This window comes from Fukomys damarensis, unplaced genomic scaffold, assembly GCF_012274545.1.
Source record: "Fukomys damarensis isolate Sample0158 unplaced genomic scaffold, DMR_v1.0_HiC HiC_scaffold_19, whole genome shotgun sequence".
In the NCBI taxonomy this organism is placed as follows: Eukaryota; Metazoa; Chordata; class Mammalia; order Rodentia; family Bathyergidae; genus Fukomys; species Fukomys damarensis.
The window spans coordinates 29,387,143-29,406,667 of record NW_022900931.1 but is presented as its reverse complement, the minus strand read 5'-3'; the positions used below and the strand labels follow the sequence as shown (position 1 = coordinate 29,406,667).

The 19,525-nt window shown below is 41.4% G+C and overlaps 1 protein-coding gene and 1 non-coding gene across 2 annotated transcripts; one reads left to right on the top strand and one right to left on the bottom strand.

Annotated features, from left to right (window-relative positions):
- The first annotated feature begins 347 nt into the window (after window positions 1–347).
- Olah (oleoyl-ACP hydrolase) lies at window positions 348–18,392 on the top strand. Its single transcript, XM_010642031.1, has 7 exons — window positions 348–378; window positions 3,166–3,306; window positions 12,066–12,204; window positions 14,759–14,858; window positions 15,505–15,674; window positions 17,840–17,922; window positions 18,250–18,392. The coding sequence occupies exons 1-7, from the start codon at window positions 348–350 to the stop codon at window positions 18,390–18,392; spliced, it is 807 nt and encodes a 268-aa protein (XP_010640333.1).
- On the bottom strand, window positions 10,152–10,273 carry LOC117286976. The gene has a single exon (XR_004518175.1). It is a non-coding gene; the product is annotated as a small nucleolar RNA SNORA31 (small nucleolar RNA).
- Window positions 18,393–19,525: the final 1,133 nt, after the last annotated feature.

Genomic DNA, 19,525 nt, shown 5'->3' with positions numbered 1-19,525 from the left:
AGAGAACCAGGTAGATGATTCCTGTGCCACCTGCCCCTGCTCCCCTCCAGGTGCCAGCTGCCTGCCTTTGTAAGACTAAGAGGCATCCACGAAAACCTAAGCTGGCACTCATGCTGGCCAGGAGGGGTATGATAAATGGCGCCAACAGCACACTGTGTAAAATGGTTTTGACTTGATGGTGTTTATCTATGGAAAAACTGTGCATGTCTGTATTGGCTGAGACACTCGGATGGCACAGGTAAAGACACAGTTTACACACTACAGTGGAGAGCAGGGCAGGGTCTCAACTCCCCACTCCGAAACCTCTGGGAGAGGTCTCTTCCGCACCCTGCCAGCTAGCAGCCTACATGGGTGCTGCTGCTGAGAATGTGGGAACGGGTAAGTAAGGCAGTAGCCTTTAAAACAACAGGATCTGTCTGAATTGTGACTTGTCACTAACTGGCTGAGTGGCTTACTGTCTTCTGATTCTCATTTTGTCATCTGCCAAATACGTGACAGTAACATCTCTTTTCCCTTAGTTCCTCTTTTCCCTATGTTCCTAAAACCGTAGGGAGCACTTTTGATACCTTTAATCACCACTGTCCCTTGTAAGGAAGATTCTCTGAAGATGAGAACAGGGAGCAGTGAACCTCTCAGTGACCGCCTGTGTCTCAGGTTGGGTGCAGAGAGCTGGGAATGAGGCCTGGCCTGTCTGCAGCCTTAGTTGCCGTGTGGTACTAGCACGTTCAACGACTCTGGCTATCCTCAATACGAACGCTCCTGTCTAAGCAACAACGAAAAGGGCAGAGATAGCAGTTAGAAGGCTGCGGAGACTGGCGGGGACCCCGGTGCGCCCCTGGTCCTGCCCCCTGGGAGAGCCCGTGCCTGTGCTCAGTGCACAGCACCACATGTCCAACACCCCGGATGTGGCTGAGTGAAGGCAGCTCTGGCTCCCAGGGCCAACAGGGCCAACCCAGACAGAAGCAGATGCTCCTGGGCTCTCCACCTAATTCTGAAGCGATTAACTTGTATTGTTTTTCTGAAAGACCGCCTTGACTTCACACAGTCTTTGAGTCAGGCACAGCTTTAACTCCTCCTGTCCCAACACGCTGTTTATTTATTTATATTTATTTATTTGGTTTTTTGAAACAGGGTCTCACTATGTAGTTGAGACTGACCTGGAACTCACAATGTAGCCCAGGTTGGTCTCAAACTCATAGCAATCCTCCTGTCTCAGCCTTCTGAGTGCTGGAAGTGCTGGGATTACAGGCGTGCGCCATGACACCCAGCCTAACACGTTTTTTAAAAATCTGTCAGAACACAAAGAATCTGAATAGATGAAAGTAGGACTTCTTGACTTTAAACATAGAGAATTATTTTAGAGCCTGTAATCCCAGCACCCACAAGGCTGAGACAGGAAGATCACTGTGAGTTCGAGGCTAGCCTGGGCTATGTAGCAAGACCCTGTCTCAAAAAGCCACAGGCATGGGCTGGGGATTTAGCTCAGTGGTTCTGCCATCTGCCTCGCAAGTGCAAAGCCCAGAGTTTCATCCCTAGTACCAAAAAATAAAACCCCAAAGGCATGAGGAGGAATTGTTTTAAAGAAATATTGAATTCAGTTAATTTTTCTAGATGCTTCAAGAACTCAAAAAAATTACGGCTTAAGAAAGTCCCTTCTTCATAGGTTTTACCTAGCTGTGGTAGTGCTCAAGTCTTTTTCAAGGAGCTGGCAGATGCCTGGGGAGATTTCACTTTGGGCTGGCCTGTTAGCGCGGAGGCTGCTCCAGTATAAATGCATACACAGCTTCCAATATAAATGTTCTTTAAAGGAAAATGACCTGAAATTAGTCTTTTTCCTTTTGCTTTTATCTTTAAACTAGCAGTTATAAGATGAGTAATTTTCCTCCAAAAATGTTTTCACGTGTGCCTGACTTGGCATGGAGGGCTCATGTAGGAGCCGTCTCCCACCCGAGGACACTTGGTGCTGGTGCTGAGGGCTGAGCTCAGCCTTCACCCCAGCCATAAACCCTGTCTTCCTTCTTTCGCATTTTGAGGTAGGGTCTTACTAAGTGTCTAAATGCCAGGGCTGGGCTTGAATCTGTGACCCTCTTGCCGACGTGCGTCCGCTCCCAGGCCTGGCTTCCAGGGGCCACCTCGGGAAGAACGGGGCCCTTACGTAACAGCCCAACTGGACCAGTCTCAGCAGATATTAGTTTTGGATGTTTATCAAGACTAAATGAAAAACTGATATGTAACAGGGGCTGGGGATTTGGCTCCATGGTTTTGCCGCCTGCCTTGCAAGTGCAAGGGCCTGAGTTCGATCCCTGGTACCAAAACAAAAAACAAACAAAAAAACAAAACAAACTGATACGCAACAGCAAAATGAAAGAAAAAGAGAGATGAAACATTTAAAATCATAGTACAAAGCTTTATGATCTCCCTTTTGGGAAGGCCATATATGTATCTTTGTAAAACATGTAATGTTGAATCTGGAAACTTTATAGAAAGGGTTTAAAATGTGGAGAATACAAATGCATACAAGCAGGATGGCTCTTTAAAAAAGACAATTTCTGAACATCAGCTTGTTGCGTACATGGATCTTGGGATAAACTTTCCAATTACATTGTATGTAGATTCAAAAGCTTGGCTTGGGCCTGGAATTTAGCTCAGTGCGGCCGCCGCCTGCCTCACAAGAGCAAGGTCATGAGTTTGATCCCCAGTACCAACCAACCAACAAACAAAAGCTCGGCTTATTACACACTCAACAGGGAATGACAATTCTGTGCCCTGGGAAACTTCTAGATAATTTCAAAGCGACTCTGTCGGTAATGAAGACCCTGAGATTGAAGCTACCCTTGAACTGCTAGGGTTGACTCCTCCCTGACCAGCGGAAAGGCAAACACTAAATTAAGATTTCCATCGCCTTCACTGCACACACAAAGCATGCTTTCTAAGTGTCCTACATAGATACTCAACTATTTCAACCATGTCTGTCAAAGCTGATGTATTCAGATTGTCAAACACAGACCAATAAAAAAACCCTTTTGCCTTTCTTCTTGGAAAAAATGCTGGTCACATTACATCTGCCTGCGTGCGCCTTAGAACGAGTGAAGATCTCCAATAAAACACAGTTGATTCTGTTTGGAGAACTCAGTTGACACCTGTAATGTGAACTGTGTTTGAATTTTTCCCCCAGGAATGAAAACATTTTGAACTGCTTATACCCAAAGCCCAGTGCAATTTTCAGACTGATTTGCTTCCCCTGGGCAGGAGGTGGTTCTCTTTACTTTGCTAAATGGGGCCAAGAGATTTGTGATTCACTGGAAGGTATGTGAATTTTCATCATTATTTAAGTAATTTATGGGGCAAAAGATAGGCATGTACAGGTATTTGAGTTCACTGAGTTACTTGGATCTGTGGATTTATAATTCTTATTAAATTGGAAGATTTGTGATTATATCTTCAAAAATATCTGCTTTTCTCCTTCTATTTCTATATGGCATAAGAATAGATATTGTCCCATAAGTTATCAGGATGCTGTTCAATTTGCTTTATTTTTTGAGATGTGCCTGGACTTGGAACTTATAGTGATCCTCCTGACTCAGCCTCCCAAGTGCTAGGATTACAGGAATGTGCCAGTACTCCCAGCTTTGTTCAGTTTTTGAAAGTTTTTTCCTCTCTTCATCCCCATTGGAATGTACTGCCCTGCCTTCCCAAGATCTTCTGCCTGGATTGCCCATATGGAGCATTGTGAAACTGAAAAAAATCTTTTCTGTCATTTTGTGTTTATATTTCTTAATCTCTCGCTCACCCCCCATGATTTAAGTGAATTGCCCTGCGTGGGAAGGGAGCTAGACTTTGGTACTAGCTGAAGTCTTGGCATTTTAATCACCTGGCTGCCTTTGCTGACTCGCTATAATTTTTGCATCTCTTGTGTTGTAAGCTTCGCTTTCTTAGAAATAGAGCCAAGTTATAAACAGAACCCATCCATACAGGCCAAGTAACCAGAACATCTCCCCCGCAGGAAAGGGCTGGGATAATCTCACTTTTCTAAACAATTCTCTCCTACCCAACAAGGGCTCGCTCCCTGGGCAGCTCAGACGATCCATGCGTGTGTCAGTCTCCTGAAACAAACCATAACCAAAAATTTACGGCCCTGGAAAGGCATCGATAAGTAAATTATGGAACATAGCTAAAACTGGATATGGTGGCACTGTGCAAAGGACAATGGAAGCCGGACGAGGTGGTGCACGTTTATAATCCCAGCACTCTCGGAGAAGGACTGCCCAGCTTGAGCAGTTTAGCAAGACCATTTTTCAAAACAAAAAATAAAAAAGGCTGGGGATTAATCCAGTGAGACGACCTTGAGTTCAACCTGCAGCTCTTGGATAAAATCAATCCAATGAGGCACCCGTCGGACGGGCCACAGGAGGCTTCCCAGGAGAAGCTGGAGCCCAAAATAAGTGCGGTTCGGGGGCACCTGCCTACGTGGGGCGGGAGGCTGAGGGAGGAGGCCGATGAAGGCGGGGACGCCAGAGGAGCCTCGGCTCTGCCAGCGCTGAGGAGTGCGCTGCAGGAGGAGGATTCTCCAAGGCTGCTGCTCGCAGTGCTTTCCCGAGATGCGAGGCAGAGCGGCCTGCTCCGCGGGTGCAGCCCCTGGCAGGGCACTGGCCCAGGGAGCCCTGCGGGCTCCTCTCACCCGCAGCGCGGCCTGGGTCCCTGCCTGGAGCCGGGAACCCTTCCTAGACTAGGCCTGGAAGTGGTCTCCGTTCGTGCCTTCTAATGCATAAGCTTGTTTTTACGGCATTTCCTCCACTTTGCATTTTCCCGTATACTTTTCCGTATTGATGAGTTGAGTGACTTAATTTTCCTGGTTTTCTTTTGGCATAACTATTTGTCAGCATCCCCCTGACCACTGCTTTAATTGTATCTTATTATTTTTGACTTTTTAAAATTCCTTAACTTACTTTGTATTTCCTTTTTGACTTCAAGAGATCAATTTTAAAACACTAGGCAGAGGGCCTTTTTATCCGCGTGACGCTCCCGTTACGATTTTTTTCTCTTATTTTGTTGGGACATGTTAGGTGTACAGTAGTTACATTCATCATTGGGAACTTGTGCCTTTACATGACCCATCTTGGTCCTTATTTTCCCCACACCCCTGCCCTCCCTTCACCCCCTCCACCTCTCCCTACCTGCATAAGCTTTGTTTCCATTTATTTCTTATCTCGTATTTTTCCTTTCTCTTCGTTCCTTTCCCCTACCTCTCCCACTTCCTTTACCCCTTAATACCTTTTCTTCCTATTTCACAATATCAATTATTCGTTTTAAGCCTATTTACACTTTCAGTTTCACACCAGAGTAACTACTCAGCATCTGTACATGCGTGTCCTATTTATTTCATTTAAGTGTATATCCTTGGGCCGGGGATTTAGCTCAAGGGTGTCACCATCTGCCTCGCAAGCGAAAGGTCCCAAATTCAATCCCCATTACAAAAAAAAAGAAAGAAAAAGTATATCCTCAATGTGCATCCATTTAACTATAAATGTCTCTAATTTCTCATCCTTTATGGTTGAGTAGTACTCCATTTTATTTTAAAAAACTACCTCTTCTTTATCCAGTCTCCAGTTGATGGGCACTTAGGCTGTTTCCAAACTTTAGCCATTAGACACTGAGCCGCTATAAATCACGTGTATGATTTCTAGCTATATTGCATTCTTCTCGGAGCCCAGCAGGCCTCATTTCTTCTGTCGATCTTTTGTAGTGTTTTCCTTGTGACTTAGAACTGGGATCAGTTTTCATGAGTGTTCGGTGGTTGCCAAAGGAAGAGTGCATCTGTATCTCAGAGGGCGAGCTCCAGGCGCCAGGTTCTGTGTTACTGGCCGTGCTGATTTCTCCCCTCCAGGGAGGGTCTCCTGCCCCCAGCCCTGAGAAGTGTGCTGGTCTCGGAATTTTACCTTGCCCTGTATTAACACACAATCTCTGCTTTCTTTGTATTCCCATTTATATCTCTTTACATTAATCTTCCACTGGCACATGATTTATGCTTTCCGCCCCTTTCAGAATTGCTTTGCTCACTTGATTCCCTTCAATACAGGAGGTAATTTGGTTTTGCAATGCAGGAAAATAAAAAACTCTTTTCTTAAGGGCTAGAGGTGTAGGGGAAGTGGGAAGGGTAGGGGAAAGGAAATAAGGGAAAAGAAAAAATATGAGAAAATGAAAAAATGGAAATAAAGTGTTTGTAAATAGGGAGGGGGAGTGAAGGGCGGGCAGGGGTATAAGGGGAAAAATGAGAACCAAGACCTGTCGTGGTCTTGGTTTACTTCCTCTTCCTCTCCCATGAACGTACCTGTACTGTGTACCTAAAATGGACCAATAAACTCAATGAGGAAAAAAGAAACAAAAAAACCCTTTTCTTAAAGTAGGAGAACTAAACTCATATCATTGCTCAGACAAATATGATCACTCTCTGCCTTGCCTATCTTATCATATTTACTGTGTCTTTGCCAAGGTGTCAAGATATTATTTTCTATATCTTTTCTTTGAATATCTATAATTTTGCCTTTAGCAGTTATTTTCATATTTCAATTTCCTTAATCTTTATTTTCCTTGATTATGCTATTAATCTTTATTTTTGTCATTAAATTTATGTTCTGAGACAAACCTATTATGTATATAAAATCAATGAACTTATTTAGTTATTTATTTATTCATTGGGCACAGGGTCTTGCTGTGTCCAAGATGGCCTTGAACTCACTCTGTAGCCCAGCCTGGCATCAAACTCTCAATGATCCTCCTGCCTCAGCCTCCTGAGTGCTCAACTACAGGCATGAGTCACCATGCCTGGCGTTTTCACTTTTTTCTTAGCTCTATAAAGTATTAGATCTACTTTAGCAGAACATGTAACATTTATTTTAGGTTAGTTTAGTTTTAGTTTTTCTGAGACTGTGTTCAGGCTGGCCTCGAATTCATGGCAATCTTCCTGCCTCAGCCTCTTAAGTGCTGGGGTTATAGGCATGAGCCACCGCAACCAGCAGAGCATACAACATTTATATATAGCTTTACCACCCTCACCCACCTTTTCCCTTTTCCCCTCCTTCCCTCCTTTGGTCAGTCCGTGTCTGCAGTGCATACCGACAGCACTCACCACGGGGAGCTGGTGCATGTACAGGACACATCCTAGTTCTTTTTACTTCCTCTTCCTCTCCTTCCATCTCTTGGTCCTTTTTCCTGCTGCAAAAGTTCTATCTCCCTGTTTCCTATCATCAGACTATTATTTTTCTCTTTATTAATATTTTGGGCTCCTCGGAAGAGAAAAAAATGTGATATTTAAGCTCGTGTGTCTGATTTATTTCACTTAGCATCATGGTCTCGGTGCATCCATTTTCCTGCAAATGACACAAAATTATCCTTCTTTATTGCAAAGTAATATTCCACTGTGTATGAACACCACATTTTCTTTATCCAGGTGAGGGGCACACAGGCTGCTTCCAGGATTTAACTATTATGGATTGTGCTTCTATAGCCATGGGTGTGCATGTATCATTGTAATATGACGTCTTTAATAGTTTTAATATTTAGAACTGTTATCTCCTCCTGTTGAATTTTGCATCAATCAGTATGTAGTGACTTTTTTTTCCCCCGCCTCTTCTGAATAGTTTTGGCTTGAAGTCCATTTTGCCTGAAAAATAGGATAGTGATTCCTGCTTGTTTGGGGGCTATAATTTCATAAAATATTGTTTTCCATCCTTTGAATTTTAGATTGTGAATATCTTTTTGGATTAAATGTGTTTCTTGTCACAGCATACTATTCACTTTTGTTTTTTGTGTCTGATCTCCCAATCTGTGTCTTCTGATTGGGGAGTTTAGGTTTGCACTGAGAGTTGTTGAAAGGTACTGACTTACTCCTGTGGTGGTGTTCTCTCCTGTTGCTGACCCCCACCCCTGATTTTTGCCCGTTTGCCCTGCCTGGTATATTCATTCCATTAGACTTTCTGGCATTGTTGGCCAGAAAGGATATTCTTTGATGATATTTTGGAGTGCTTGTTTGGTGGTCATGAAATTTTAAGGTGCAATTTTTCTTGGAAATATTTATTTATTCATTAATTTTAAGAGAGTTTTGCAGGATTTACCGGTTTTAGTTAGAATTTATTTTCTTCTATGGCTGGAAACATGTAACTCCACGTTGAGAAGTCTGCTGTAATTCTAATGGTTTTACCTTGTAAGTGATTTGATGTTTTTCTCTAACAGCCTACAATTTTGTCTTTGTGTTGGACTTCTGGAATTTTGACTATGATGTGTCACGGAGAAGATCTTTTCTGATTGTGCTGTTTGGGGTTCTATATTCCTTGCTTATCTGTCTGGTAAATTCTTACCCCATGTTTGGACAGTTTCCTGCTATTATTTCTGTAAACAGGTTTTTCACACCATCTGTGCAGACCATTGGATTTAATGCCGGCACTTTCAGAGCCGGGCCCCTCCGAAAGTTACACGCAACCAGCCGGCTCCTTACTGTGAAGAATGGGACCCCTGCATCCTTCCCGGCCCCACCTTCTCACGGGATCTAGGGCTTGCTTGTCGCTCACACAGTTGCTGGGCTGGGGTGACACCAAGAACCCTGAAGCGCTGCTGTCCTCCAGCCCAGTCCCAATCACCCCTCACAAAGTGGCTCCTGATGACACCCTCTCGGACCCGGGGGGTGCTGCCCTGGGCTTCCTCTTCACCAGCCTGCCTTGTAGGAGTAAAGCCCCGTTGTTTCTGCGGGTTACAGCAGCCACGGGATTTTCTCTGGGCCAGAAACCACGGCCTCTGGCTGGAACTGCTGATCCTCTCCAACTTACCTTGTGTCAGTGGAGGCCGCTGTGGCTCAGGAGCGGGGTGAGCCTTCCACGCTGCTCTGCTCTCTCCTCGGCATTGCGCTCTGCTTCTCCATCTTCTTTGTAGCCTCTAGTTTTCCTGTCAGCTCCTCACCTATTCTCAGAAATATACTTTTTTCCCCTCTTCATCAAGTTACTGTTCTTCAGGTGTCTCGATTCCAGACCCCAAGAGGCTGCATTTGCTATAGCTCTCTACTCCGCCATTTTTAATCCTTGCTCTTTCTTTTTAATCTTCAAATTCTAGTTTATCTTGACTATCATGGGGCAAATTTTCTTAAGAATATAGTGGATGCGCTCAATGTGTGTTTCTCTATTTTAGGGAACTTTGTGTGATGAAGAATTTCAGTTAGTTCTTGTCCAGTGTCCTATTCTGTTTATTCCTATGTTAAAACTTTTTGTTTGATGACTATTACTTTCTTTTTTTGTTTGTTTGTTTGTTATTTTGAGACAAGGTCTCACTATGTAGTTGAGCTTGACCTGGGTCTCACTATGTAGTCCAGGCTGGTCTCATACTCACAGCGATCCTCCTGCCTCAGCCTCCCGAGTGCTAGGATTACAGGTGTGCACCACCACACCCAGCGACTGTTACTTTCTTTTGTAACTGTGCCCTTCTTCATTTTGTTCTCTTTTCCCTAGTTTTATTTGTTTGTTGTTTTTGTTTTTTCCAGTACTGGAAATCAAATGCAGGACCTTGTGCTTGCCAGGCGAAGCATGGCGCCCTGTTTATCTGGTTAAACAGTTTGCATCTCTTATGTCATAGGAAACATTTTTAAAATTTTCATTTACCTCCACTGTTGTGTTATTAGCTGCAAATCTTTTTTTTTTTTTTTTTTGGTAGTGGGGATCCGACTTAGGACCTTCTACTTGCGAGGCAGACAATGGAAGCACTGAGCTAAATCCCTGGCCTTGCAGATCCTTATTTTGTAGATGTTTGCTCAGTGTCTCCAGTATGCATCATTAACTTATCACAATCTATCTTCAATATTATGCTATCTCATTTTTAATGAAAGAAACAGCCATGTAAGGCTGTATTATTCCATTCCTCACTCTTGACCTTTGCGTTACTTTAATAATATAATTTCCTACCTATACTTCTTGTGTTGTTAGCTGTCTTTTATAGTAATTTTTAAATGAGGAGAAAATCTTATTTGGTTTATCTTATTCGATTATCTTTAAGTCCAAATTCCCATTTGAAATTTTAATTCTTCCTGATTAACTTCCTTTAACATTTATTTTAGTAAAAGTCTGCTGGCATCGTCTCAAGCTTTTGTTTCTTTTTTCCATATACATCCATATAGATGTATTCCCATATTCAACCTGGGCTGCCACAAACTCAGAGAGCACAGGGATATTTCTTTTCACATCTTAGTGCAAACCAAAAGTACAACAAATTGGTCAAGGTCCATCAGTGGATACAGTCTCAGGTTTTGTGTGTCTGACAAAATGTTTAACTTTCACTTTTGAAGTGCACTGTCACAGGTTACAGAATCCTAGGTTGACAGTTGTCCTCCCTTGGTATAATGTTCTGGTTTGCACAGTTTCTGAAATGAAACCTGTTGCATTCTTGCATTTGCATCTATGTCTCTTTTCTGTTGGTGCTTTTCAGATTTTCCATCATGTGTTTTTAGCAATTTGATTATAACATGCTTTGCTGTGGTTTTCACTGTTTATTCTGTTCATGTTTCTTTGACGTTCTCAGATCTGTGGCTTTATAATTTTCATCCAATTTGGAAATATTCAGCTATTGTTTCTTTAAATGTTTTCCTTTTCCTTCTCTTTCGCTTTCCTTCTGGAACTTCCAATTACACATAAGATATATTCATCTATATTAAGAAAGAAAAAAAGACACCCTTCCCCCACCAGTGAAATTGCTACTATCAGCAAGGAATAGTACAAAAGCTGTACTAAATTTAGAACCATGACAGTTCTAATAATTCTATTAAATTAATTATTTCCAAAAAATTCATCAATATTGTGCCACAGGACACTCGACATCTGCACTTTTTCTTGGATCATGTTCCCTCTATACTTAATTTTGGAAAATATCATTTTCTGTATGCTCCAAGTTCACTATCACGTCTTCATACCCAATCTGTTGTTAATCCCATCTGATATATTTTCTTTTAATTTCAGATGCCGTACTTCATATCTGTAGAAGTTGCACTAGGGCCTTTAAAAAACCTTTACTTTCTCTTACTATGTTCGTGCTTTCATTTACATTATCAAGCATATTTGTAGTAGCCATTTTAAGGTTCTAACCTGATTTTTATGTCTTCGCTGTTTCTCATGTTTGACTCCTCCTACTAATTCCAGTTATGGTCATATGTTCCAGATTCTGAGATGTCTGTTGAGTTTTTACTAGATGCTAGACATTGTGAGGTTTACACTGTTAGGTTCTTGATTTTGCTGTATTCCTTTAAAGTGTGTTATACTTTGCTCTAACAAACTACAGTTGTTTGGTATCAGGTTAATTCTTGACTCTAAAAAGGCTTATATTGTGTATGTATTTATCAGGGGATGACTTGTTATTGCTTCTGAAGGGCTACTAACTCTTCATTCTGTTTTTTCCAGCTTTATTGTATTAAGATAATATAAACAAACTTTACATTTTCATAAAGGCAGGCTTTGGTTAAAAAAATAAAAGGCAGACAGACCTCCTATCTCCTGCCCTATTCAGAGTAAGGCAAAACCAGAAATTGCTTGGTTACTCAATTTGCCACTAGGAAGAAAAAAAATAAAAGTATATATATATATAATTTTTTTCATAGAGGACTTAGTTTTAACTTCCAAATTTAACAAACTCCAATACCTTGTTTCCTGGCTTACATGGTCACCCTTAAAATCCAACATTTTATTTTTCTTATACAGTTGATGGCTAGTTGAGGTATCTATCAATGTATGTACTCTGTTCTGGAATTTTCAACTATTTTTTTCTTTTCTAAATTTTCTCTTTATTGTAAGCTAAACTAGATATTTAATTATATGTGTGTTTCATCTATCATTTTTAGGTATTTGAAGTTAAAGTATTTTCAGATATTTAGTCTGTTGTATTTTATGATGTTGCTTTTCTTGCCAGCAAATTTTGAAACTTTTACTTCACTGGATTTCACTATTATGTTTTTTGAAATTATTCATATCATGTCAAATATAAGGTTTTTTTATATCATCACAGTATCTCATTCTTTATTTATTGTGTTTCTCAATCTCCAGTGCACTCTATAAGGCTTGCTGGAAGAGAAAGTCGGATTGAAGAACCATTTGCAAATGACATCTATGAGATAGTTGATGAAATCGTTCACGCTTTGCTGCCATTGGTCCAGGATAAGCCATTTGCATTTTTTGGCCATAGGTATTTAAAATTTGTTTTAAAGGTTGGGGGAGTCTTAATCAAAGTTTGTGGGTAATGTTGTTCTTTGTGTTTTGTGAGGTGCATACCTTTCGTACTGGTTAAACAGCATAGTTTATTAGTACATGTCTGCAGTGCATGATGATTACATTCATCGTGGGAGCTGGTGCACGTACATAACACATCTCAATTTCTTTCCCCCGCTTTCTCTCCACCCTCATAAAAGGCATACTGAATAATTATGACAAATCAGAACTCTTACTACTCTCCAAACTGTATAGTAATTACACCTTTTTTCCTTTCCAGCAGAAAAACCAAGACTTATAAAAGCAAGGGTCATTCCATTTATTTATAAAATTAAAATTATGCAAATAGTGTTTGTATCTTAAATTGGATTGTATAATCTTGAGGTTAGGTCATAGATCCTAGGGTTCTGACCGCATCTTAGTAGCTATGTGACCTTTGGCAAATTCCTTAGGCTTCTATATTAGTTTGCTTCTCTATAAACTGAAGTAATAATAATTCTTATTTGTGGGGCTTAAAAGAATAGCAGTCATATCTTGGTATATAGTAAGAAACTTAGTGTTACCTACTGTAATATACAATTTTTATAAATATGGCAAAGCAAAAATTAAAAAAATAAAAATACTATCCTACCACTCAGACAACAATGCTTTAAAAATTTTTTAGTATGTTTGTCATACATATTGATCACATTTATATAAGAAATTTGTTCCTGTATATAATATATCTTTTTTTTTTTTTTTTTTTTTTTTTTTTTTTGTACTGGGGATTGAACTTGGGCTCTTGTGCTTGCTAGGCAGGTGGCAGAACCATTGAACCAAATCCCCGGCCCTGTAACATAATATATCTTAATTCTTCCTTTTTTCCCATTCCCTTCTCCTCCTTCAACTCTTCCCCTCCCAATTTACTTTTGTGATTCCTTAGTATTTCTACATGACATGAACCAGTTATATTTTTGTCTGAATTTTATCACTTAAATATTACTATGAAACATCTTTCACAGATGAAAGTATACAATGTTTCATGATTTGTTTTTATTAATTTCCTTCTGCATGGAAATTACTTTTTTTCCTGCTATGAACATTTCAGTCAATACTCTTTTAAGAAATTTAGTATAAATCTCTTATTTTCTTAGGATAAATTCCCAGAATTTAAATTAAATGCTATGTACATCATTAAAGCTCTTTCCAAATTACCTGTACTTTCCACTCCATCAGCAATGGACATAGGACCGAGTTCTCTTCACTTTCATGGGATATAGAAATACACAACTTACAAATATTTGAATAACCTTTGGGAGTTTTGTCTACACAGTATATCTATACAATATCTATAGAAGTTCGCAAACCTTTTGGTCGCAGTCCTCCATTATACTTTTTTTTTTGTTTGCACTGGGGATAGAACTCAGGACCTTATGCTTTCGAGGCAGGCGGTGGCACTAAGCTAAATCCCTGGCCCCTCCATTACACTAAGATATTCTGAGGATGCCAAAGAGCTTCTGTTTATGTGACATAGCTTTTCAGTATTTAGCACATTATAAAGCACAATCATGAAAACTTTACTTACCAACTTAACTAAAAATAACAGTAGCAACAACATATGTTGTTGACATAAACATATCTTTTTATAAAGATTATATTTCCTCCCCAAAATGTAATGTGAAGAGTAGGATTGTTTTACCCTGGCAAGTCTGTTTTAAAGGAAGGCGGCTAGGGCTGGGGATTTAGCTCAGCAGTTCGGTGGCCTGCCTTGCAAGTGTAAGGACCTTTTTTTAAAAAAAAAAAAAAAAAAAAAAAAAAAAAATAGAAGGTGGCTGGATTCACTAATATCCCAAGACATACAGCCTATGGGAAACTCCACCATGCCCTTACTGGAATAGGACAGTACAAAAGGCAAACAAAATTTTAATATTATCTTGAAATTAGCTTTGACCTTTAGGGCTACTTGGTTAGGATCTCAGAAATCCCCAGGGTCCCCACACCATCCTTTGAGAACTGCTGATGTCTTATCTAGAGAAGGTTTATCTTGGCTCTCATTTTGTGTCAGTCCATGATTGGTTGGCCGTGTTACTTTTGTGGCAAAACAACACATAATGGAATAAGCATATGGCAGAGTAAAACCACTGACTTGATACCTAAGAGATGAAAGAGAAAAGAAGGAAAAGGCTTGGATATCACAGTGCCCTTCAGAGGTACACACCCAAAGACCTTCTACCAGGCTCTACTCTTAAAAGTCACCACCACCTCCCAACAGCAGCATGCCGGGAACCAAGATATAAACACAACGACCTTTGGGGGACATTCCAGGCCTAAACTACAGCACTGTGGAAATTGGTACTAAATCTTGCACTGAATCATCTAGCATGTATTTGAAACACTTTATGTTGACATTAGTCATTGGAAATATACCTTTGCAAATCAGAGTTATTAATTAACCTACACTTTTGAGTATTAGACGATTATCGCTGTGCTCATGATACCTAGATTACCACAGACTTGGATAGTTATTATCATATTTGTCTCCCCCAATTTAGCATGGGATCCTATACTGCTTTTATGACTGCACTACACCTGAAAGAAAAATATAAGCTAGAACCAATCCATTTTTTTCTATCAAGTACAACTCCTCCTTATGTAAGTAATTTAGTTTTCTTTGGCGAGAGGAATAAATAAGAGGGCAGTGGGGAATGTTATTTTCCTATCTGGCAAATTTGGGTCCAGCGTGGAAATGATGACAGGGATGTGATTTGCTATTGGAAATCCTTTAAATCTGTTTCAATGTCCTTCAATTTCCACAGCTCCCTGATCATTGCCTGCATTGTTCTGATCCCTTTGAACTCATACTGACCACCAGTTCTTTCTTCTTTCTCATGTTGATTCTGCTCAGAACTTAATCAACTTTCAGGAAGGTAACCAATCAGAGCCAGAAAATATCCTTGAAATTTCAAAGCAACGGTGATGTGAAATTTTCAGAAGTACTGTGGCTTGGAACTCAGTGCTACGGTTCTGTCCTCTTCCGCCTTTTACCCCCACCATTTTCTCTGCAGAGACCCAGACTGACCTGGGATTTGAAATCCAGAATGTAATTTTCATGTTATTATTACACTAAAATTACTGAGGAAGTGCCTTCTCCCAACTTTAGAAAAGAAATAGCTCTTCTCTGAAGCCTGTAGATAAAATCCATTTAACTTTGATTTAAGGACTTTTTCCTTAGATAGTTTTCAGCTTAGGAGCTAATAGTTTCCTAAAATAACAGGATTCTGTTTGTTGATGTTTCAAGTCAAAGGCCCACATTCAGATTCCCAATCTCGATGGACTGTCAGAAGAACAAATTAAACGTTACCTTATAGATTTTGGAGGCACCCCAAAGAGTCTTGTGGATAACCAGGAATTTTTAAAACAATTTATTCCTGTTCTATCAGCAGACGTGCACATTTTAAGGAATTTAAGGTAAGTAACCAAGACAAGTTTGTCTGTGTGCGTGCTTGTAGAAAAATACAGACTGGCGGTTCTCACTAGCTTCGCATATGGGAAGACAATATTATAAGTGCTGGATTTCATTTTCCTTGGGGTCATCTGTGCTATTTGTACTGGCCTAGAATGGAGCCTGGGCACAGAAATTCTGTCTATATAAGATAACAAGCATATATTTTCTTTTTAAAGACTTACAGAGGGCTAGGGATGTAGCTCAATGGCACAGTGCCTGCCTGGCAAGCTTTAGGTCCTGAGTTTGATCCACAGTACCAAAACAAACAAACAACAACAAAACCCATATAGACATGCACCATTTATCACGTAATATTCATCGATTAATGTCAAAATATTGTCATTTATTGATTTTGGTCTTTTGAAACATGGTGTTGCTGTTGCTGTGTAGTTCAGGATGGCCTGGAACTCACAGCAATGTTCCTGTCTCAGCATGTTCACAAGTCCCTCCGTTCACTGCCCACCTTCCACCCATCACAAAGTTCATGACTTGTCTCTTACATGTACCAGCCCGTACACAGCTCTCCATTTCTACTTTGACCATTTTCAAGTCCCTGTCTGATAGTTCCAACATCTGGGTCTATACACACCTGACTCTTTTGATCGTTTTGTCTCTTAACAATGGATTTCTTGCTTTCTCCTGTGTCTGATATTTTCTATTGAAAGCCAATTGCATGTGAAACAGTAGACTGAAATCAACCTGTGATGTGAATGTAAGCACATCTCTCCTCTGTTGTTAGAGAGTAAAGCCGAGCTGGGTCTTAGTTTTGTTGTTGCTATGGTTACCCTGGTGGACCACCAGCTCCTGAGTCCTTTGCTATTGTTGTGGGGGGTTGGCTGCCAAAGGATTTTTTTCTCAATGGTCCTGTTCCAGCCTTAGCTTTCATTCTTCCCTGTGGATCATAAACAGGTGCTTTCCACCTGTCTCAAGGTGGGCCTTCTCTCTGGCCTCCTGTCTTGCTCCCCATCTTTCTCCTGAACCCCTAGTGGAGGCCATGGAAAACAGCCTGGGGGTCAGAGCAAGGTCCATCTGATACACCACCCTGCACTGGGTCTCCAACACTGTTGAACGTCCAGCTGACTTTAGGCACACCTTTTCGGTGTATTTTGCCACTCCTGAGCCCATGCCCACACTCCACTCTCCTTAGAGGTGCCTGACCCTTCAAGGAACTCAGTTCCCCTTTGCCTTACAGACAGCTCTCTATGAGTTGATCTGGGTTTGGGTCTCTGTCAGGTGGTGGCCCTCCTCGTTTTACATATTTTTGGCAGAACAGAAATCCTGACCTGGGCTACTGAAAGAGACCCTTAGTTGGTCCTCTCCTGCTCTTCACGCCCACCCTGTATCCACACAGATGATTATCGAGTTCAGGTGCCTTGCCTGAAATCCTTCTGGGGACATCACTTTGGGAACCACAGTCCTTTAAGTAGTCTACACCGGAGTGGCTCTTGTCTAGCTCTTCTAGCCTAGTCTGTCCTGACCCTTAGTTCTCTGGGCAATAGGGATTCACGTGAGCTCCTTCCCTTCCTGCTTCCCTGCTGTCTCCATCTCTGTGGCCACTTCTCTCCTATCCCTCAGATCTCAGATCCACTCTGCTTGCCCAGGGAGACCTGCCTTCACCCTACCCCACCCTCCCTGTCTGTCCCCAGTTGTTTATTTCATTCATGTCTGTCTCTGGAGCCAACGCCCCCAGCTCTAGAAGGCAGGGACTATGTGTTTTCTAGTGTCTAGCACAGCACCCAGCATCTGGCTCAGGAAACAGGCTTATGCTGCTGTGATGAGACAAAGAGGGACCTGCTCTGGTTTTGTGAACGGCAGCCATGGTGAACGAGCTGGGAGACAGCAGACAGGCTGCGCTGGGTATGACCGCTAAGAGCTAAAAATGCTCCTGGTAATCAGGGTCCCGAGTCAGCCCCAGTGCCACCTGCATCTGCTAGAAGTCAGGAGACACTGGACCTGTTCCAAGGTGAGGCTCAGGCAGGCTCTGATAGGAAGGAGTGAAAGAAGTGTTTGCTTTGCTGTACTGAGCAGAAGGGGTGGAGGTGAGGAGGCCCCTTTTCACTTTGTGAAGTCACTGCGGGAGGAGTGATGCTTGTTAACCAAATGACGATCAGCTCTGCCCTGTTCACAGCTTCCACGCACCTGCTCAGCCCGAACTTTCCTGCGACTTCACATGCTTTGCTGGATCTGAAGACATCACAAAGGATATGGAAGGTGAAATTATTTTTATAGTTTTGGGTATTTTATTGAAGTACGTACTTGTGGTTTTTCAGCAAATCTCAATTAGTAGTTACTGCCATGAGTAGAAAATTGTTCTGCTTAGTGTAAGTGGAAAGATGTTGATATTGGGTAAAATGAGAGAACTTAGGTAATGCTACTGCACACTGATAAATCTTAGAGAAATTAAAAAATATAGGACAAGAATCTGAGCCCTTAACTCTACCAATGGGTGTCAGCTCCTATAAAAAAATCTTAAAGTAAATCTTTCCTTGTAGCTGGTAAATGCTATTTGTTATTAAATACAATTTCATTTATTTTTAGCCTGGAAAATTGTAACCAGTGGAACTTTTGACCTTCACATACTGCCAGGAAATCACTTTTATCTTATGGAACCTGCCAATGAAAATTTCATCAAGAACTATATAACCAAGTGTCTAGAACTGTCTTTACTTGCCAACCGTTAGCTTTTTTTGGCCTTAAAATAGTCAAAAGTGTTGGGCTAGGCATGGTGATGCATGCCTATAATATCAGCACTTGCAAGACTAAGGCAGCATGATCGCAAGTTCAAAGGCAGCCTGAGCTGCATAGCAAGACTGTCTCAAAAAAAAAAAAAAAAGAGAAAGATCACATTGTCCTGTCATTCAGACATAGCTCCTTAGTTTTAGTCAGAGTTTGGAAATTATACATTTTCTCTTAGAATGCTTTGTTTATATATTAATGGATCACTCCATGGAACATTTATGTATCGGGATAAAAAACATGGACATTTATGTGTGAGGGGGTAAAAGACAAATGGGTAAAGAATGCTTCTGGCAGAGTCCTTTATAGTTGTATTTGAAACTGAGGTGATTCTCATTTGTGGGAAGGTTGTCAACAATTTGCTTGGCAAATTAACTATTTCTTTCTTTGATAATTGCTATTATTACTATTTGCAGTGGTAAGGGTTGAACCCAAGGCCTCATACTCAGATGTTCTACACCATACCATTACCAGGCAAATTCTCTGCATACATCCCAGCCCCCTTCAGTTATTTTAATGGTGCAAGTGATTGACAGGGGAAATAGATGAAATTAAAATTACTGTATTAGCAACCTCCAGGCTTGATCTTATCTTTTGAGATATAGTGGGGTAGTATTCAATAGACTGCAACCTGCTGCTTTATTAAGCAATTCCTGTCCTTTGCAGCAGGAGGTCCCCAGCCCTCTTTCCAAGGAGCTTCTTGATACCCAGGGCTGGGTGGCTCTGGGTGGCCCTGCTACCTTGGCAGGAAAGCAGGGTGAGTCTCCAAGCACAACCAGTCTGTGGCCTGGCCTGCAGGGTGGAGACGGTCAGGCACCAAGGTCCTGCTGAATAGGCTGCCTCACCCTCACCTTTTCCCTGGGTGACTTGAACTCGACAGAAGGGAAGAGCAGAGCAGCCTGACAGGAACAGCAACCAAGAGAAAAAGAAAGTAGAAACAGGAGAAATTAGCTAAGTCAGTACAATGGCGGAATATTACAAGGGTGCTGTACAGACGCCTACTAAGAGGACTACACAGTCATTCAGACGGGAGCTGCCTGGCCCAGACCTCTGTCAGCTCCCATGCTTTCTCTTCAAG

Bases quoted from the DNA above. Each gene is read 5' to 3' on its own strand.
- Olah (XM_010642031.1), top strand. From the start codon at position 348: ATGGGTGCTGCTGCTGAGAATGTGGGAACGG. The intron at 379-3,165 runs GTAAGTAAGGCA...TGTGTTTGAATT, and splicing joins TGCTGAGAATGTGGGAACGG to TTTCCCCCAGGAATGAAAAC. The intron at 15,675-17,839 runs GTAAGTAACCAA...CCCTGTTCACAG, and splicing joins CACATTTTAAGGAATTTAAG to CTTCCACGCACCTGCTCAGC.